Source organism: Blennius ocellaris (genome assembly GCF_963422515.1).
Source record: "Blennius ocellaris genome assembly, chromosome: 13".
NCBI lineage: Eukaryota > Metazoa > Chordata > Actinopteri > Blenniiformes > Blenniidae > Blennius > Blennius ocellaris.
Genome location: NC_137662.1, coordinates 23,847,936 through 23,868,123, shown reverse-complemented (window position 1 = coordinate 23,868,123; position 20,188 = coordinate 23,847,936). Strand labels below are relative to the sequence as shown.

Below are 20,188 nucleotides of genomic sequence, written 5' to 3'. Positions count from 1 at the left end.
ATCGTCATGTATCAAGTTGTTTTTTTTTGTTTTTTTTTATTAAATTGACTTGAAAAATCTCTGGCAGAAAAGCAGCAGCGTCTTTGCACACGGAGGTTCCCCCTCTACTCCAGCGCTCGTCCTACGGAGGACTAACAAACAGGCGCTTGTGTTCGTAGACGGCGGCTGATTGGTAGTCTGGGGGGGGGGGGGGGGGGGCCTCCAGATTACCTCTCTAAAAAGGGGCCGTCTGGAACAATTTCCACCCCTCGGAGAGAGAACAAGGGCTGCATTTGGATTCCAATCAGGGAGACCGGGCGCCCTCACCTCGGTGATGAGCATGCGGGAGGCCATGGTGAGCCGGGTCCGGGGCGAGAAGTGGCTGGTGATCATGATCCTCATGCCGGCCTCGGAGAAGGACAGCTGGTGGGGGTACGCCGACAGCAGCTCGTCCACCATCAGCACCGACGGCTTCCTGTGGGGGTTCGCTGCAGGACAACACAGGCGTGAAGGACGCCGTCGGTGCCACAGTAACTTTGAAGTTTTAAGTATATACACGCTGGACACGTCTGTATTTTCACAAAAAAAACGAACAATCGACGACTGGAGATGACGACAATCTCAACATGAAGTCGATGTGAATGAAAGTTTCTGCTGCAAAATGCAATGAAGACGTAGAAAAAAACTGGAGGAAATACTAAAATGTTAATTTTTATCGTCTTTCTCTCTCTCCCTGGCTCTGCTCTGTGTGTGTGTGTGTGTGTGTGTGTGTGTGTGTGTCTTCCACATACTTAAGTATGTCCAGCTTGCGTGTACGTTTTCTCTCTCTCTCTCTCTGTCTTTCTCTCTCTCTCTTTCTGTCTGTCTCTCTCTGTCTCTCTCTCTCTGTCTGTCTGTCTCTTTTTCTGTCAGTCTCTCTCTCTCTCTTTCTGTCTCTCTCTCTCTCTCTGTCTGTCTTCTTTTCTGTCAGTCTCTCTCTCTCTGTCTTTCTCTCACTCTCTCTTTCTGTCTGTCTCTCTCTCTCTGTCTGTCTCTATTTCTGTCAGTCTCTCTCTCTTTCTGTCTCTCTCTCTCTCTGTCTTCTTTTCTGTCAGTCTCTCTCTCTCTCTCTCTCTCTCTCTGTCTTTCTCTCACTCTCTCTCTCTTTCGGTCTCTCTCTTTTTTTCTGTCTGTCTCTCTCTCGCTGTCTGTCTCTCGCTCTCTCTCACTCTGTCTCTTTTTCTATCAGTCTCTCTCTCTTTTTGTGTCTTTCTCTCACTCTCTCTGTCCATCTCTCTCTCTTTTTCTGTCTGTCTCTCTCTCTCTCTCTCTCTCTCTCTGTGTATTACAGTATATTATTGTCACTTCATTCACGTAATAAATTCCCTACTTTGTTTCTAGAACTATTCAGATGGTCAAAGTGGAGCTGCACTCTAACTAAACCCAGACTTATGTTCGATATGTATTAACTAACTTACGTTTCTATTGTTTCGCTGATCTTGGAGAGAAACGGTTCCATGCAAAGCTAAACGCACGTTATAAAATCAGTCTCTGAACTTAAACACGGTGTCCGTGTGTGCCGAGTCGACATTAATTCCCTGGTTTTCGCTGAATAAAATATCCATTAAAAGCTTCGGTCTTCAGGAGAAAAAAAACAAGGCGATTAATTGCAATTAAATAACACTAATTACAAATAAATGTTGCACGTTCAGCGTTTTCGACTGGTGAGCACGGGGTTTGAAGTCTCCGACTGGCGGGCGGCGACGGTACCTTTCTTCAGCAGGACGGCCGTGGCGTCGCAGCCGTCGTCCAGCTCGGCGTTGCTGGCCGCGCCGTTCCTCAGGCTGGACGGGTTCTTCTTCTGCCGCTCCAGGAAGCGAACGACGTGCGAGTTCATCCTGAAACGGACACGAGAGGAAACGTCGTTGTGGACGACGCGGTGACCGCAGTGGTCAGAATGTACTTATCTTTCTTATTTCTTGATTTAAAAGGGGGACAGGGAAATTTCATAAAAACGCGTGGTTACACTTTATTCGTTATTTCGAATAAAGTCTTCCCACAGCTATTCACAATTTTTTTCAATTAAGAGAAAACAACTACAACTTAAGAGGACTATACATTTGAAAAAGGTGGTGTGAGAACCAACGTTGTGTTTCTATTCTGGGAGGTTTATGGAATGTCTCAGTGACGACTTAAAACTGTGCAAATCACTGTTCTGCTTCAAAAAAATAGTAAAAATAAAAATAATTAATGTTACAATGAGCGGTGATTTCTGTTGCTTCTGTTTTGTTTGGTTGAGTTTTTGTCATGTATTACTTCTGTTATGTTCCCTATTCATTTTTTTCTCCCGTATTACGACTGCTATGTTTATTTTTTTATTAATTTTTTTTCTCCAGTTGCTTTTTAAAAATTTGAACATATTTTTTGTACCACTGGTGTCTGGGGTAACCGCACGGGTTTTTAAGGGAGAGGCTAAAATAAGCCTTGGCTTCAGCCTAATACACATTTCGATTGCAAGTATATTGTGGAAACAGTGAAAAATCACAGGTGTGTGAACTTTTACCATGAACTGCACAAAAATTAATCAACTGCACTTCTACTGAAACTGTAACCGAAATAAACCATTCATTCATTCATTGGTTAAAGAAGCCAGAATTATCCAGAAGTTTTAGTTTTCATCTGTCGTCCCCTGGCCATGACGTTAAAAAGGCAATAAAATACATCGACAAACACAATAGGCAAACAGTAAAATACACATGCAAACACGTGCTGTACAATTAAGAAAATCCAACATAACATGAAAACATCCCAACAGGCTGATCTTTTAGCGTTGGTATGTGTTGATAAGCCACATTTTCAATTTTATTGTGAAGGCCTCGCATGTTGTAAACCAGTGTTTTTCAACCTTTTTGAGCCAAGGCACACTTTTTTCGTTGGAAAAATCTGGAGGCACACCACCACCCGAAAATGTTAAAATGGTAAACTCTGTAGCCTCTTTTAACAATATAAAGTCTTTCTCATCAAAGTTTTATCAACAGGAATCCAGTAAATACAGAAAAAAAAGTATTTCCCAATTTCTTTTTTTTTAATTTGTACTCAGTCAGTGTGAAACCTGGACCTGATGGATGAAGAGCTGAGATCCTGGCAGGAATAGAAGAAAGACAAACACCAACATGTCTAGTTCGGAGTTCGTGATTAACGAGACTGACGTCATTCACTTTCGATTTCACCAGCAAAGTTCTGTGCTGCCATCTATTGGCAAAGAGTATTTATACATGATTACTCTTCAACACACTGTTGTCGGCTGTGAGAGCAAATGTTTTTTAGAAAAAAAATGTGAAATTGGATAATTTCCCACGCCACACCGGACTGTATCTCGCGGAAACACCGGTGTGCCGCGGCGCCGTGGCTGAAAAACACTGTTGTAACCAGTTTAACCTCCTCAGGCACCGAGTTCCACGCACTCACTCACTTCATGATCAGAATGTAGACGAAGTACATCAGGATAAGCGTGAGCGCTTCCCACCTGCAAAAGACAACAGGTTCACAATCACACTTTCAACGTTTTTATAGAAATGCTACTTTTTATCCTCACGGAACAACTTCCGTCAACATTCTGATAACTAGTGTTTAAGTTAACAAGTTCTTTGTAACGGAAAACCATCCTGGAGCTGCTGGCGCTAGCTGCCCTGCTGGTTAGCATTTAGCATTAGCCAAAACGTGAAACGCTCCAGTGTAGGAAATGTTAGCATTAGCAAGAATTTTGAAGAATCCTACTAAGTGATGTAACTTCAACTAACATCAGATTATAGAGCATCTTCCCCCTCTAACATCAGATTAGAGCACCTTCCTCCTCTAACATCCAAATTATAGAGCATCTTCCTCCTCTAACACCAGATTATAGAGCATCTTCCTCCTCTAACACCAGATTATAGAGCATCTTCCTCCTCTAATATCAGATTATAGAGCATCTTCCTCCTCTAACATCAGATTAGAGCACCTTCCTCCTCTAACATCCAAATTATAGAGCATCTTCCTCCTCTAACACCAGATTGTAGAGCATCTTCCCCCTCTAATATCAGATTATAGAGCATCGTCCTCCTCTAACATCCAGATTATAGAGCATCGTCCTCCTCTAACATCCAGATTATAGAGCATCGTCCTCCTCTAACATCAGATTATAGAGCATCTTCCTCCTCTAACACCAGATTATAGAGCATATTCCTCCTCTAACATCAGATTATAGAGCACCTTCCTCCTCTAACATCAGATTATAGAGCATCTTCCTCCTCTAACACCAGATTATAGAGCATCTTCCTCCTCTAACATCAGATTATAGAGTATCTTCCTCCTCTAACATCAGATTATAGAGCATCTTCCTCCTCTAACACCAGCCAATAGAGCATCTCCCTCCTCTAACATCAGATTATAGAGCATCTTCCTCCTCTAACGTCAGATTATAGAGCATCTTCCTCCTCTAACATCAGATTATAGAGCATCTTCCTCCTCTAATATCAGATTATAGAGCATCTTCCTCCTCTAATATCAGATTACAGAGCATCTTCCTCCTCTAACACCAGATTATAGAGCAACTTCCTCCTCTAACATCAGATTATAGAGCACCTTCCTCCTCTAACACCAGATTGTAGAGCATCTTCCTCCTCTAACATCAGATTATAGAGCGTCTCCCTCCTCTAACGTCAGATTATAGAGCGTCTTCCCCCGCTAACATCAGATTATAGAGCATCTCCCCCTCTAACATCAGATTATAGAGCATCTTCCTCCTCCAATATCAGATTATAGAGCATCTTCCTCCTCTAATATTAGATTATAGAGCATCTTCCTCCTCTAACACCAGATTATAGAGCATCTTCCTCCTCTAACACCAGATTATAGAGCATCTTCCTCATAACTGACTTACCAGACCACTTTTTCATCATATATGAACTGTAATATAGGAAAGAAATGGAGAATACAAAGTTAAAATGGAAACATTCTATAAATTCCACGTTATGTGATTCACAACATGCGTATAAATGACATAACCTGACAGGTCATTTACCACAATGAGAGCGGAGATGGCCAGTGTGTAGTAGCTGGAGTCTCTGAGCAGAGGCCAGCAGGAGAGGCGGATCGTCTGGACGGGAGAAAAAAAAAAAAAAGAAAGATTGCTGAGTCAGGCTAAATGTCTTAACTCGCCAGCTTGAAGTGATGAAACGACTCGGATAAAAACCCCTGAAAAACACAATCCAGGTGACCTGACACAAACACAAATCAAGCTTTTGCTGATTGCTAATCGATGGCGAAGCAATGTTGAGGTTCTGTGGTTTATCGTGAATTGTTCTCTGTGCTCGTGTTTCCATTCAACAAAGTTCCTGTCACTGGCTAACAGAAGCTAACTGACTTAGCCACCAAGGGTTTTATTCTTAATACTCTGATCTGATTACGTCCTATAATTTAGTGGTTTTCGCTGGTTAATAATTGAATGAAAGGCAGTTCCACAGATATATTCCAGGTCTTACAATTATTCTAATCAATTCCAAGCATTACCATGTTAATCCATCATTGGATATTTTTGTTCTGTTCACCCTGTGACTGGTTGTTTCATTTGACTTTCACTGAAATCACTAACATCCGAATCAACAAGTACGATCATACAATTTTAACAACGTTCCCATAAAGCTTAAATGCTTAAAAGATTTCATCATGATGATGACAAAGCAACACTTATTTGAGAAAACATTGTGGTTTCATCTCGTCTTCTTATCCCGGAATGTCGTTTTTGTGTTTCAAAATATTTTGATACGCCTCGTCTTGTGACCCCTTACGTGATTTTATTGTTTCTATTGTAAATAGTGTGTGTGTGTGTGTGTGTGTGTGTGTGTGGGGGGGGTACCTGCACAGCGAATATGCCACACACTCCAATAATGCAGAGGATGTTGAAGACGGCGGAGCCCACGATGGTGCCGACCCCGACGTCGCCCTTCGTGATGAACACCCCTGTAGACGAACACGGTAGAAACCACACGTGACGAGATCTCTTTCAATAGAAGGCATGAATTGTTCTGTGGTTTTGGGGATTCCTACTGTACGAGACCGTGTAGTGTGTGTGTGTGTGTGTGTGCGCGGTCCTCACCAATGACAGAGGTGAACAGTTCAGGCGCTGAGCTGCCCGCCGCCATGAAGGTCGCCCCGGCAACATCCTCACTGAGGTGAAGGCGCTGGTGGACAGAGAAGCGAGAAGCACAACGGGTTTCTCAGCAGGAGTCCATCGCCGCCGTCAGGCGGAGGTATACGACCGCCCTTGACTTCCCACGGTGCGGCGGTCACCTCACCGTGGGGAAGTCAAAGGGGGTACGTCCGAGGAGTTCCTCCCATCTCCTTGTCTACGGACTTTTTGGACACGGTGTTTCCGAGGCTAAAAGAGGCTCTGAAGGGAGCAACCGGCCTCCTTTTCTTTGCTTCTTGAAGAATCCGGACAGTCCTCATCATGGCCGCCACACAAAACACTTCAGGGAAAGTCCATAGACAAGGAGTCAGGAGGGACATTTCGGACGCACCCATGGCGTGGAAGTAGTTCGCCGCCGTGACGTGAAAGGGCTAATGAAGGATCGGTCGCATGAAACCGCATGGAAACTCGTTGGCGTCTTCTTACCTCGCATATCTTCTCCAACGAGGGGACGAAGTAGTCGTCGCACACCAACGCCAGAGCGTAGAACATGTAGACCGCCTGCAGGACACAAACCACCCTCATTGCGTCTGCAATCATTTTCTCAAGTTCACACAGTCGGTGGGGTTGACGTGTCGGTCAGTCTGCGCCGAGAAGACCCCTGAACCGTTCAGTTGGTGGATCGATCCCGTCCTGCCTTGTGTGTCACATGACACCGGGAAGTGTTGACGACGGTTCGGGGTAGGGTTAGGGTTAGGAAACTTTCTACTTATTCAGAGTCTGATCAGGAAAGGATCTGACCGGCTGTGGAGGCCTGACCAGAACCGGCGTGGACGTGGACCCCGCTCAGATTTGGGATCAGAATGAACTCCGGTGGACCAACATTTCCTGACAGATGCATTTCCATCACGCTCTTTCATTGGGATCAGACTTACAGTCCTTGTAAAACACAGTATTTGTCACACAGATCATCAGGTTGTTAAAGATGCGTGCGTGACGGCGCGAAGGTCCTCGTCTCCTCTGGGGGGTTTTAAGCACCTTAAGTTGTTTTTTCCCAATAAAACAGGAGACGAGTTCCATACAATCTTCATGAGCAAAGAAATAAAATAAAATAAACACGAACATTACGTTCACCTCTTACTCTCTCACCTAATAATGGGGCACGTGTTAGTTTGAAAACGCGTACCGGTATTTATTTCCAGCCACATTACAAGTTATAGTGTTTCACTGAATCCGAATTTGCACATCTCAATAAAATCATAGTACTTTTTAATCCGAGTACTTTAGAGGATTAAAGGAAAGCAAACATGGTTCAGGCTGGTTGAAATGGGTTTCCAGGGGACTGTTATCTGGAACAACACATCCCACAGCAGGAAGACAACAATCAACAATCTGTTTGTGTGGGGTTTTGTTTTTTTGTATTTGTCGTGAGTGAACAATATTATTGCAACAAATACAAACATTCTGGACATTCTGAACACTCACGCAGAAGACGTGGAGGCCCAGCGCTCCGTCGATGCGCTCCTGCTCGGTGAAGTAATCCCTGGGGAACTCGTGGATCGCTGCAAACACGGACAGGGCGACATAGGAACGATTAATTATCAAATCAAGCCTCCCCTGAACCTCGACTGTGTCCAAAAGGAAGTCAAACAAACCGATGGATTAAATCTGGAACGGGATTTATTTCAAAAAATCCCAAACCTCATTTGTCTGTATCTGTTTTAACTTTTTTAAGAGGTGCCTCTTAGCCTGTTAGCGATTTTCAGCCAAACGTCAGGGAAGAATCCGTAAACAACCCAAGAGAAGACAAAGACACGAAGACACAAACAGCCTTTAATCTGTTTTTCAATCGAGGATGACTTTGTGTTCCCGCTCAGCACCGTCTCGTTATACTAGTTAGCGATTGGTAGCGATTGGTTGGCACAAACCCAATAAGTGGGACGGCAATGTGTCCAAAACTGAACGGGAGGAAACCACGAAGGGTTGAGACCCCAAAAAAACGTCCCCGTTTCGTGAGTCGACGTCTCTTCGGTGTCTTTTCAGGAAACACCGTGAACGCCGGACTTTCTGTGCTGCGTCTGCATGTTTCCCGCGACATGTCAAGCTCTCTGAAGGAATTCGAAGTTGCACGTTTTACGACAAGCATCCTCTGTACGTCGAGGGCGCGAGACGGCAGGAAATCGGAGGCAGCCAATCAGAAACACGGCCAGAAATATTCCCCCCGTCTTCATCCGCAGCCATCAGATGCATTTCTAGTTGAAGACGAGTCTGCATACAAGCTATAAATAGGCTCAGCCCACTGTGACTCTCTGCCTGTCTGTGTGTGTGTGTGTGTGTGTGTGTGTGTGTGTGTGTGTGTGTGTGTGTGTGTGTGTGTGTGTGTGTGTGTGTGTGTGTGTGTGTGTGTGTGTGTGTGTGTGTGTGTGTGTGTGTGTGTGTGTGTGTGTGTGTGTGTGTATTCCAGATTTGCTTGGCTTGCTCTGCTTGAATACTATCAGTGCGCCCTGAGCAATTTGGGTGTGCTGTTTTCACGCGCTCTGTGTGTGTTTGTGTGTGTGTGTGTGTGTGTGTGTGTGTGTGTGTGTGTGTGTGTGTGTGTGTAACGTGAAGGCAACCCAATGCGCAGTGACATTCTCCCTCTCAACAGCCGAGAGAGCCTGTGAGTCAGCCGGCTTCAGCTTCAGCCGGCCCTGCGTGGCCCAAACACAATACGAAGTGACAGGACAGCCAGAGAGAGGGAGGGAGGGAGAGAGGGAGAGAGAGAGAGAGAGAGGGAGAGCGAGCAAACAAAGACACAATTTAGAACCTGACATGATGTGTTGCTGGGGACAAAATAATGTAAAAAAAAAAAAAAAGAGCAAATATAACGAGAACACCAAGGTTAGAGCGGCAAAACGTTGCATGTCGTGGTGTTTCAGAAGTGAAAAAGCAACCCGTGTTGTTTGACTTTACATGAGGCAGAAAGCCCAGGATGAACTAGCGGATTAAAAAAATTTACTAAAAGAGAAAAACTTGAAAGATTTGAAGAAAGTTGGGGCGTCTGTCTCTCTACGGCGACTCAATAAAAACCTCCTTCTGATTTATTGCCATGTCATTTGCAGCACTGGAATGTGTTTCCCCATTGAATCTTCACAGCCGGGACTCACTCTCACACACACACACACACACACACACATATACACACACACACACACACACACACACACACACACACACACACGGAGGCAGTGAAACAATTGGGTTCACCCTCTCCATTGTGTCGCGCCTGACACTCATTGTTTACCTTCATCCAGTCACACACTCACTTCACACAATGCCACCGGCCTGTATGGATGCTGGATCTCACAGACACACAACAAAGTCAACAACAACAACAACAACCAGCAGCACTTGCCTCTTTCAGAGCTCCTCGTCTTTGTTTTCCATTCACAGATTTAAGGTTTAACAACGCCAAGGACACAAGTCGACTTCAATTCCACCATCTCGGGCTGTAATGATGAATCGACTTCATTATAATCGTAAGTTTAGTGCGTAAATAGTCTCAAAGCATTTTAAACTGAAGGTTACTTCCACCCACAGACACACAAACTAATAGGTTCTCAACTCTCCATTGGAATAAATGTGGTGTTCAGGGTCTGAACGCAAGACACATCAAGAGCGTCTCTTGATCGCCACCGAGTCTCAGCCATGTTTTTAGTGTGTGTGTGTGTGTGTGTGTTTGTGTATTTATGACTTGAGTTTTTGCAAATAATTATCATCAGTGTGTCACAAAAACCTGAAGTTGAACCAAAACCTGCAGCACTTGTTATGTAATGTCTGTGGCCTAAAATAGACCATAAAGGGACACGACTGCGTCTTAATTCCGTCTTGTTTTTTTTTTTTGGTTTAGTTTTTATTAACATGCCAGTATATTCGCAAAGCCACCTCGGAAACAACTGCACAGTTGTACAATTTTCTTTCTACAGAATCAGACAACATCTCACTGGAAATACAGGAAAAAGCTGGTGAGATTCATATTTGTTGCATCAAGTTCTGTTTTTTTGGTTGTTTTTTTTACCTATTTATCTGTAAAATCGTAAAAAAAAACAAAAACAAATGTCCAAGTGGTCAGATCTGCCACTGAAAAGCTCCGACAACTGGTGGAAATCTGGATTTTCTTTTCTCCAACGGGATCAGTTTCCGACTCGAAGCGTTTCAGAATCTTGTAATCGCGTTTGAAACGACCCCTTCATCCCGCAGCTGCACACAATATGCGTACGGGTTGTGTCACAGGATTTATGTTTTTGTTGCCCTTTGTCGCTCCGGATAAGAGCTTCTCTTGAGTGCCCGGGTCTCCAAAACATCCAGTAATATATACATGCATATATATATATATATATACAAGCATCAGTCGTTTAGGATTAAATACGATACACGAGGCTGATGGTTCCGCCGGGCTGACATCAAACTGCAGTAGTCGTGTCTCATACTGCACTAATCTTATTACGTACTCTACAAGGACGGACTGTGGTGAGTGAGACAAAAGCGTTACGTAATGTTGAGGTTGAGACGGAGCAAAAGCCTCCATACGACTTACAGTATTTGTGGCATTAAAACAGATCCTGGTGGCGCGTAATCCGAGCTCGCTGGCGTTCGGGTGGGTTAAGTGCATCCTGCGGGAGGTTGCAGGGTTCTGTGGGGGGAGCTGGATGTGTTCTGGGACGTGGACGGACTGTGGGTGTCCGACGGGACGACCGCTTTTTTTGTTGGGTCAGAGAGTTCAGTTCAGTTCAGTCTTGGGGAGTGGGGGAGGGGGTACCCTTTAAAATACATTCTTTCTTGCTCTCCTGATCGCAAAGACCTGATTGGCAAAGTGAGACGTCGTTCAATCGCCACGCGGCAAAAATGTCCAGAGATGACTTGAACAAAACCCAAAGTTCAATGTCTCTTTTGGAAAATTCCCGGACAGAAGCCTGAAGCGACGGTCAAAACCCGCCGTACCTGCAAGTGCCTGCTGTCGACGTGCAAAGACGTGGGCAAAATCAGTATAACTTTATGTATCCTGGAGGCACTTTAAAATATGTATTTCTTTAAATATTTCTCAAATAAATGATTCACATTTAATCTTTTTTTTTCGGGAAAAACGCTTGAACTTAGTTTTGGGACATCAAATATGAAATTGCTGACTTGCCTTGCTTCTGTCAATCTGCCCCCCCATGTGTAGTTCAGAATTTAAAATGGGAGCAAATGAGAAAAAAACCCCACTTTGTCGTTCTTTGATTTGACTTGAGCAGCTGACGGATGGGAGTTAAACATCTCATCCGACCCTTCCCTTAACTGAGATCTCAGCCAGTTAAATACCCCGGGCCCCCCCCCCCCGCGGGGATGTGTGAAGGCTTTACGACATTTAATTGAACGTGTGCGCGGCGGAGCGGTGGGTTAATCAGACTATCAAACCCAATTCGCTTCTCGCTTCTGCTCGTGTGTCAGCAGAAGTTTGCTTTGTTCTATGTTTTCCCTGGAAATCTCCGGCCTCTGGCGAAACCTCCGGCTGCTGGATCGCCGACAGTCGCCGGGATCTAAAAATGAAATGTGAATGTCACTGCTGCCCAGTCCAACAGTCTGAAAGAGGCCGTTTCCTCTCTGAACATTCATCCTGTCATCCTCACTTGAATCATAACGACCTCCCGGGTTACCTTCATTCACACCAGAACAATAAACTTTTCTCCAAGCCCCCCGAAGGTCTGGCAAAAAAAAAACAAGAGGGAAGTTCAATAACGCGGAATACGGCCGCAAAGTCAAACGTGCCACTTTATCTCGCCGTCCAGAGGAAAACTGGAAATAAACCGCAGGATTCCAGAGCGTGCAGCAACCTTTAAAGGTGGAGACGCTCCAAACCTGACCTGAGCAAAGCGTTTGAAATACCAGAAACTGGAGCATTAGTGGAGTTTCATGGACCTGGATGTCGTTTGTGGCGTCACAGTGGTTTCTATGCAGGCGGTACAACCTCTTACTGCCATACAAAGACCCCGAGCATAACCCGACCATAACCCGAGCATAACCCAGCCATAACCCGACCCTAACCCGACCATAACCCGAGCATAACCCAGCCATAACCCGAGCATAACCCAGCCATAACCCGGCCATAACCCAACCATAACCTGGCCATAACCCAGCCTTAACCCGGCCATAACCTAGCCATAACCCGGCCATAACCCAGCCTAACCCGGCCATAACCTGAACATAACCCGACCATAACCCGGCCATAACCAACCATAACCCGACCATAACCCAGCCTTAACCCGGCCATAACCTAGCCATAACCCGGCCATAACCCAGCCTAACCCGGCCATAACCTGAACATAACCCGACCATAACCCGGCCATAACCCAACCATAACCCGACCATAACCCAGCCATAACCCGGCCATAACCCAACCATAACCTGGCCATAACCCAGCCATAACCCGGCCATAACCCAGCCTAACCCGGCCATAACCTGAACATAACCCGACCATAACCCGGCCATAACCCAACCATAACCCGACCATAACCCAGCCAAAACCCGGCCATAGCCCGACCATAGCCCGACCATAACCCGACCATAACCCGACCATAACCCGACCATAACCCGGCCATAACCCGACCATAACCCGACCATAACCCGACCATAACCCAGCCATAACCCAGCCATAACCCAGCCATAACCCGACCATAACCCGGCCGTGAAAGAAACTTTCAACCCTGGGAGCCGGATTAAAAACTTAAAAAACTGTTGCCGTGGAAACGGCCCCCGCCCAAAAGTGAAGAAAGTTTTGCGGATAGACTCGTAACCGTTGTCGTGTAACCGGGGCGTCAGAGTGTGAAAGTGTTTCTATTAACCCCAAAAGTCGTTTTTCTGCAAACCAGATGTTGGAAAACTTCTCATCACCCACATTTAGGCTCGTCCAGTTATTTCTGGGAATCGCACAAATGAGAAGCAAAGCTTTATCCACGCACACACACGCACACACACACACACACACACACACACACACACACATAAGGGCCGGCGTCCTGCATGTTCTTGGTTTCTCCCTGTTTCAACACACCTGAATGCAATAATGGTCTCGTTACTTTGGCTCTTTTTTTTAACACGCTTGACGATGACATCATCATCAGATTGAGGCGTGCTGAAGCTGGGAGGAGCTAAGACACGCAGGTCCTCAAGGCCTGGAATTGGGGAACCTTGTCATTAGACACACACACACACACACACACACACACACACACACACACACACACACACACACACACACACACACACACACACACACACACACACACACACACACACACACACACACACACACACACACACACACACACACACACACACACACACACACACACACGGTCAGCAGCAAAATCCCCAAGCTGGATGAGATCAATGTGGATTGACCCGAGCTGAGACGTCCAGCTCATCAGTCCAGGGGCAGAAAAACAACAGTCGACCCCACCTCAACCCGCACCACTCTCACTCCCGGTGCTTATGTAACGCCACGCGCATTATGTAAGAGCTCCCCGGTTCCCGGTAGAGACGCACGCACGCACGCACGCACGCACGCACGCACGCACGCACGCACACACGCACACACACACACACACACACACACACACACACACACACACACACACACACACACAGAGAGGATCCGACAAATCCTATACATCATTAAAGGGATCTGAGGAGGCTGCTGTGTTTTAAGAGCCGCTGAAAAGACGTGGCTTTATGCAGATGACAGATGGCTTTTCATCCATCAATGACAAAGCACGCCGAGGCATCTGTTGTTGGACGGATAATAAACACATGCGTGAACGGTTTTGCGGAAGGAGAGCCTGTAAACCTGCCCTCACACAGAAAAAAAACAAACTAATCGTTTAGTCGCTTTATTTCATATTTTGTTTACCATCATGGCCTCAAGTCTTTCAGTGTTTACTGTTTTTTTTTTTCCCCCATAAAATGCTTTGGCTGAACTATAAATAGTGTCTTAGCCTGCTGCTTTTTCTTTATTTTACTTCTCAAACGTGATTTTAAACTAAGTCGTCTTACTGGGAATCGTCTATGTGAGACGACACCGTGGGTAGAGTCGGTGCCTCTCTCAGGTTCGATTTCCTTTCTGTGGATTGAGCCCATTAAATTGAGCATTTCCATGATTGTTCCACATCTTTTTCCTCGTGAATTAAAAAAGTACACCTACCTATCCTATCGTTTCTCCTGCTTGCAGCTCTCCGACTCTCCCTTCCAACAAAACTGGCGACACACAGTCTACCGGCTAATCTGAAACGAGCAAGTACGGTGCGGTAAGACGGGAATTAGAGCCAGAGACACAAGACTTATAACCTCGTCAAGAAATGATTTGTGAAGAGCTCACGGGAGGAGCGGCTGCCCTCCTTTTACAGCTGGGGGGTGAACTCGGATTGAGAATTAAAGCTCGACACAGTCAGAGGAGCAGACGGTTTCCACACTTTGTTCGTTATTGTTTTACCCCTTTTTTCTCCTGCGGATTCCAGTTTTTCTGCACGTTGCCACTCTGGAGACACGTCCACTTGTATTTATTCATCACCGACGTGTGCGGTTTTACAGGAGAACCTCGTAAAATGGACTCGACCCTTCTCTTCGTGCTCCCCCTCTCGTTTTTTCTCTTAATTTCTGAACTCCCACCCGCTGACGAACGTCCGACGCGTTAGGTAATACCACCCACTTACTTGTGACAGAAAATAAATGCAACCACATGCTGCGGTTTGTGTACATGCGTGTTAGCCGCACGCTTCCTTACGCAGTAAAACCGTTAACGCCTCGTAAGGCGTAAGGCCACAGGGTCGAACATTTTTTTTTGTTTTTTTAAACTTACGTCACATCTCGGCCCTTGACCCGGCCGCCGTTCAAACGGAGTTGCCGACCCCGCCTCGTCCTAAAAGCTCCTCGCTTCAGAGAGTAAATACATTTTTTTTCCTGAATCAACACGCGGCTTAAATGCCGCCGCCGCCGCCCTCCGCCGCGTTCTCGGTGCTTAACGGAGCCTCCCGGTGCATTAACGTGCATCTGCAGGATTAGCAGGGTGAGTGTGGTCAAACACTTTAGAAACTTTATACGATTAAATACACTGCGGTTTATAAAGACAGCCGTTATCAAAGCTCTTTAGAAAAAAAAAAAAGAGAGAAAAAAAAGAAAAGAGTAATCTGGATGCTTCAGTAATTAGTAATTACAGGCCCAGATCAAAGCTGCCTTTGTTAAGTAAGATTATTGAAACGGTCTGGTTTTTGTCAACGACTTTCGCCGCCTCCCAGAGGACACGGAGACACGCCGGGGACGTCGTCCACTAATAAATAACCTTTTGTCACTGCAATCTGTCTCCTTGTCAGCTTCTGGGTCCGACATGAGTCCTGAACCGGAACGGTTTCTTTCACAGCATTCTAAAGTGATTTCAAAGACGGGTCAACGTGTTGTTTGATAATATATCTGATATATGTCCTGTTTTTAATAATATACCTGATATATGTCCTGTTTTTAATATGATATACCTGATATATGTCTTGTTTTTAATATGATATACCTGATATATGTCTTGTTTTTAATATGATATACCTGATATATGTCCTGTTTTTAATATGATATACCTGATATATGTCCTGTTTTTAATATGATATACCTGATATGTCTTGTTTTTAATATGATATACCTGATATGTCTTGTTTTTAATAATATATATGATATACCTGATATATGTCTTGTTTTTAATAATACATATGATATACCGGATATATGTCTTGTTTTCAATAATATATATGATATACCTGATATAGGTCTTGTTTTTAATAATATATGTGATATACCTGATATATGTCCTGTTTTTAATAATATATATGATATACCTGATATATGTCTTGTTTTTAATAATATATATGATATACCTGATATATGTCCTGTTTTTAATAATATATATGATATACCTGATATATGTCTTGTTTTTAATAATATATATGATATACCTGATATATGTCTTGTTTTTAATAATATATATGATATACCTGATATACGTCCTGTTTTTAATAAACTCAAGACGGCCACTTCCAGTAAACCGGTCCTAAAACATTCATTTCCTAAAAGGGACTAATGAAGCGTCTGCTTGTTATTTGTTCACAGGTATGTTAATAAAAGAGTCTTAATAAGTGCTATTTATTCACTGGATGTTGAAATAATCTAATCATCACTGGGGGGCCTCGATCAATCTAAAAAAAAAGATTGCTGTAACATTCGTCAACGCTGTCGTTCATGAGTCGTCCTGTCAATGTCAAACTCCGTCTCATCGTATTACTTCTTATCAGATCTGTTTACAAACATTCAGGCTGTTCATTCGAATAAATGAAGGTACGGCAGTGAACGATCGTAACCTGTTAAGAGATCGTTTGTTGACGAACCCTAACCCGAGTTTTCTGAACAAGTTTAAACCCCACAGGTCAAAACAAACAAACAAACAAGTAAATGTAAGAACCTCTTGAGCTCCTTTATCAATTCCACTCGGTTAAATATATTACATATAAGCGAAAAACAGATACAGTACGAATAAATGGGCTGATTACTAAAAGTAGTGTGACTCGGTGTGGAACGTGTCGGTAGAAACCGTCTCGGACTGGATTTGTGCTCCCGCTATTTTTTTTTAGACAAAGAGCTTGGGGTCACTGGGACACAATGAGAATTGAAGACAATGTCCAGCACGGACTAATCCACGTCCGTCCCCATTTCTCCACCGAGCTTCATCCCGACACCTTTTAACATTGTCCTGGAGGAACCGGAGCTCCGACTCTGGCTCGGATATGAGATCGCGTTCAGGCCTTAATCCTCACGTGTGTGTGTGTGTGTGTCCACTGCCATACTGAGGCCCGCCGTCACACCACACTGCTGGAAAATGGATTCAAGGTATATCAGGGTTTCCCTTCATGGCGTTCCACCTCCATACAGGGACTTACTGAACAACACCGCCCACGAGTGGCCGGGCGCGGCTGCAGACCTTTTAGCATTTCTGCCATTTCCGTGTACGTAAGTGAGGAGATCGTCGTCAAATAGTCGCTGCGTAACGTACACTCATTTTACAGGCCTGCCTTAATGCTGAGGTCTATTGTGAATGCTGGTGACTCTATGAACGTTAACCCTCACTTTGTGTTCACTCCATGCGAGACGAGGTGCCGAGCACCAACCAGGACAGAACTGCTTCAAGCGCTTCACCCCGTCTTTATTTTTTGTTGAGCTCCTTCGGTACGTTTTAGGTGGAAAAAACTTGTGTATTTTTTCGGGGCGGCATAATTATGTACGACGACGACGACCCCGGGTTCAGACTGCAGATTAACTTGTGCTGGTGGGATTCCTGAACAGGAAGTGATGATTATATGGACTGACAAAGATCACAACCCCCATCGTGCACCCGGTCAATGCGCGCACACCCGCACACACACACACACACACACAGGAGAACCCCCCCTAGCTGGCCCCAGAGACTCTGACTTGCCTACTGAGCTTCCTTGGAGTGACAGACGGACTGCAGGCGGAGGGAGGATGGCTGGTAAACACACTCTTCTAATCACACAGACACAATATGAGATACACACTCAGTGGTATTGGTGGTGGGGGGGGAAAGGTTGAGGCCATGCAACCCCCCCCCCCCCCCCCCCATCCCCCATCCCCATCCCACCCCACTGCATCAGAATGTGAAGCTCCGGCTGCTCCCTGAGGCCTCCTCTGCTGTCACCACCCGAGGCCTGAGGTCTCCGGGGGCATCGGCCCGTCAAACACTTTCACAACCTTGTCCAACCTGCTTCTTCTGCTCCAGCGACGGCGAGCCGGGATCCGGGACGAGCTCCGATCGGACCGCAGAGCTTCGTTAGACCAGTGGTTTTCAACCTTTTTTGAGCCGAGGCACACTTTTTTGTTTGGAAAAATCTGGAGGCACACCACCACCACCCGAAAATGTTAAAATGTGAAACCCTGTAGCCTCTATTAACAATATAAAGTCTTTCTCATCAAAGTTTTATCAACAGGAATCAAATAAATACAGAAAAAAAGTCATTTGTTTAATAGTGACTCCCTCAGTGTGAAACCTGGACCTGATGGATGAAGAGCTGAGATCCTGGTTTTCAAAAACTTCTCCATCACTGTCACTGACACAGTACTTTGATACAAGATGGTAGCAGGAGGTGGAGATGAACCACACTGACGTCTGTCACTTTACATTTCACCGGCAAAGTTCTGTGCTGCCCTCTAGTGGTGAAGAGTATTTATACATGATTACTCTGCAACACACTGTCGGCTGTGAGAGCAAATGTTTCTTTTAGAAAAAAATGTGAAATTGGATAATTTCCCACGGCTCACCTGACTGTATCTCGCGGAAACACCAGTGTGCCGCGGTGCAGTGGTTGAAAAACACTGCTTTAGAGGTACCGCAGTGATGAATTAGAACGAGGGAGGACAAGTGCTAACCTTTCGGTACTCACTGACACAACCCCAGTTCTTAGTAAATGCCGTAAAGTATTCCCTATGGCGTTCGCCTGAGTTCACAATGGTAGAAATACCTTACGAATACATTTGCTTCCTTTTTGCCAAAAACTCTATCTGTGAAATGTCGGACCATTTTCTTGGCGGTTCGGCCGGACGGAGCCTCCCGCGGACCGCTTTTGGCCCTCGGGCCTTATGTTTGACACCCCCAAGGCGCTGAACGGATAGCGTACGTTACTTTGCATGCGTTTCGAATGCGATCCTGCCGTTAGTCGGTCTGGAACTGAAAGGCCCCGTTCCAGGACGAGGAGATCGTAACAGACACTATGAGTAACGCTTGGAAAGAAGGTGTGAAGAATAAAAGCCCGACAGCAGGAGGAACACGGAGCCAAACGCACATGGCTTCTTCAGCGACGTCTTACTTGGTATAATTGAAAGTGTAACAAGTGATTTCTTATCGCGAGTGAGAGCCGGCTACACAAAACACCAAGCGCCAGTGTCAATGATGAGGTTCATTCTCATGTAATAGATATTTCTATTGACATTGGAAAAATCCTTCAATCCCCCAATGTCATAGAAAAATATATTACTCTGGAATAAACACCAGGAATATTAATAATATGATCAATTATAGTAATAACTAATAAGAAAAACTAAATAGTAATAGTAATTATTGTATATAAATACTAATGGGAATATAAGTGTAATTGTTGGTGCTTCATAAATTGTATATGTACTTGTTCAACTATATTATAATATGACGTGTATACGTGTGTATTTATAATATATTGTGTATACTTGTGTAAACGAAATGTATTATTATGGTTTTCACTTGTAGTTATGAAATGTATTGTGTTTTTCATTTTATATATGAATGTATTATTATGTTTTTCACTTGTATATATGAAATGCACTATTATGTTTTTCACTTGTATATATGAAATGTTATTATGTTTTTCACTTTATATATGAAATGTATTATTGTGTTTTTCACTATATATATGAAATATATTGTGTTTTTCACTTTATATATGAAGTTTTGTTCAGAGTCTGATGTTTTGCTACTTCTTGTATTTTCGATTTGATATTATGGGATAGACGTAAAGGTTTGTAAAATTGTTCATCTTTAAAAGAAAAATTGATTTTGCTTATTTTATTTTGTTGAACACTGACCGAAGAAATTAAAAAAACAAAAAAGAAAAGGTGGGTCAGGAGGCTATTGTGTGTGTGTGTGTGTGTGCGTGTGTGTGTGTGTGTGTGTGTGTGTGTGTGCGTGTGCGTGTGTCTGACCTCAGAAGGACTTTTTCTTTTCAATTAGAAGGGAATTGACACAATACACCTGCACCGCTGCACGAAATGAAACGACAGAATCCGAGCGGGAAAGCCCGTCGGAGTGACGACCGCTGTTGTGTGTGGATGTTTATTTGTGTGCAGCCGGATAACAGGCGGTGGCGAGTGCCATTGATCTGAGCAATTAAGAGGAGGGAGGCAAAGCGCCGGAGAGGTGGAGGGCTGAGAAACGCCTCCGCCGACAGGACGGAGGAGAGTTTTATC

The 20,188-nt window shown here is 44.6% G+C and overlaps 1 protein-coding gene across 1 annotated transcript in view; it reads right to left on the bottom strand.

Moving 5' to 3' along the window:
• The window catches only part of slc24a3 (solute carrier family 24 member 3), a gene marked incomplete at its 3' end in the record, with an annotated part of 49,586 nt that overhangs the window by 6,745 nt on the left and 22,653 nt on the right, over positions 1-20,188 (bottom strand). The window contains exons 3-11 of the mRNA XM_080507776.1: positions 7,613-7,689; positions 6,614-6,688; positions 6,095-6,179; positions 5,855-5,958; positions 5,021-5,095; positions 4,880-4,905; positions 3,431-3,484; positions 1,729-1,856; positions 307-467 (exon numbers count right to left, since the gene is read on the bottom strand). Coding sequence (XP_080363902.1) covers positions 307-467; positions 1,729-1,856; positions 3,431-3,484; positions 4,880-4,905; positions 5,021-5,095; positions 5,855-5,958; positions 6,095-6,179; positions 6,614-6,688; positions 7,613-7,689 — 785 coding nt within the window. The remainder of the gene's footprint in view (positions 1-306; positions 468-1,728; positions 1,857-3,430; positions 3,485-4,879; positions 4,906-5,020; positions 5,096-5,854; positions 5,959-6,094; positions 6,180-6,613; positions 6,689-7,612; positions 7,690-20,188) is intronic.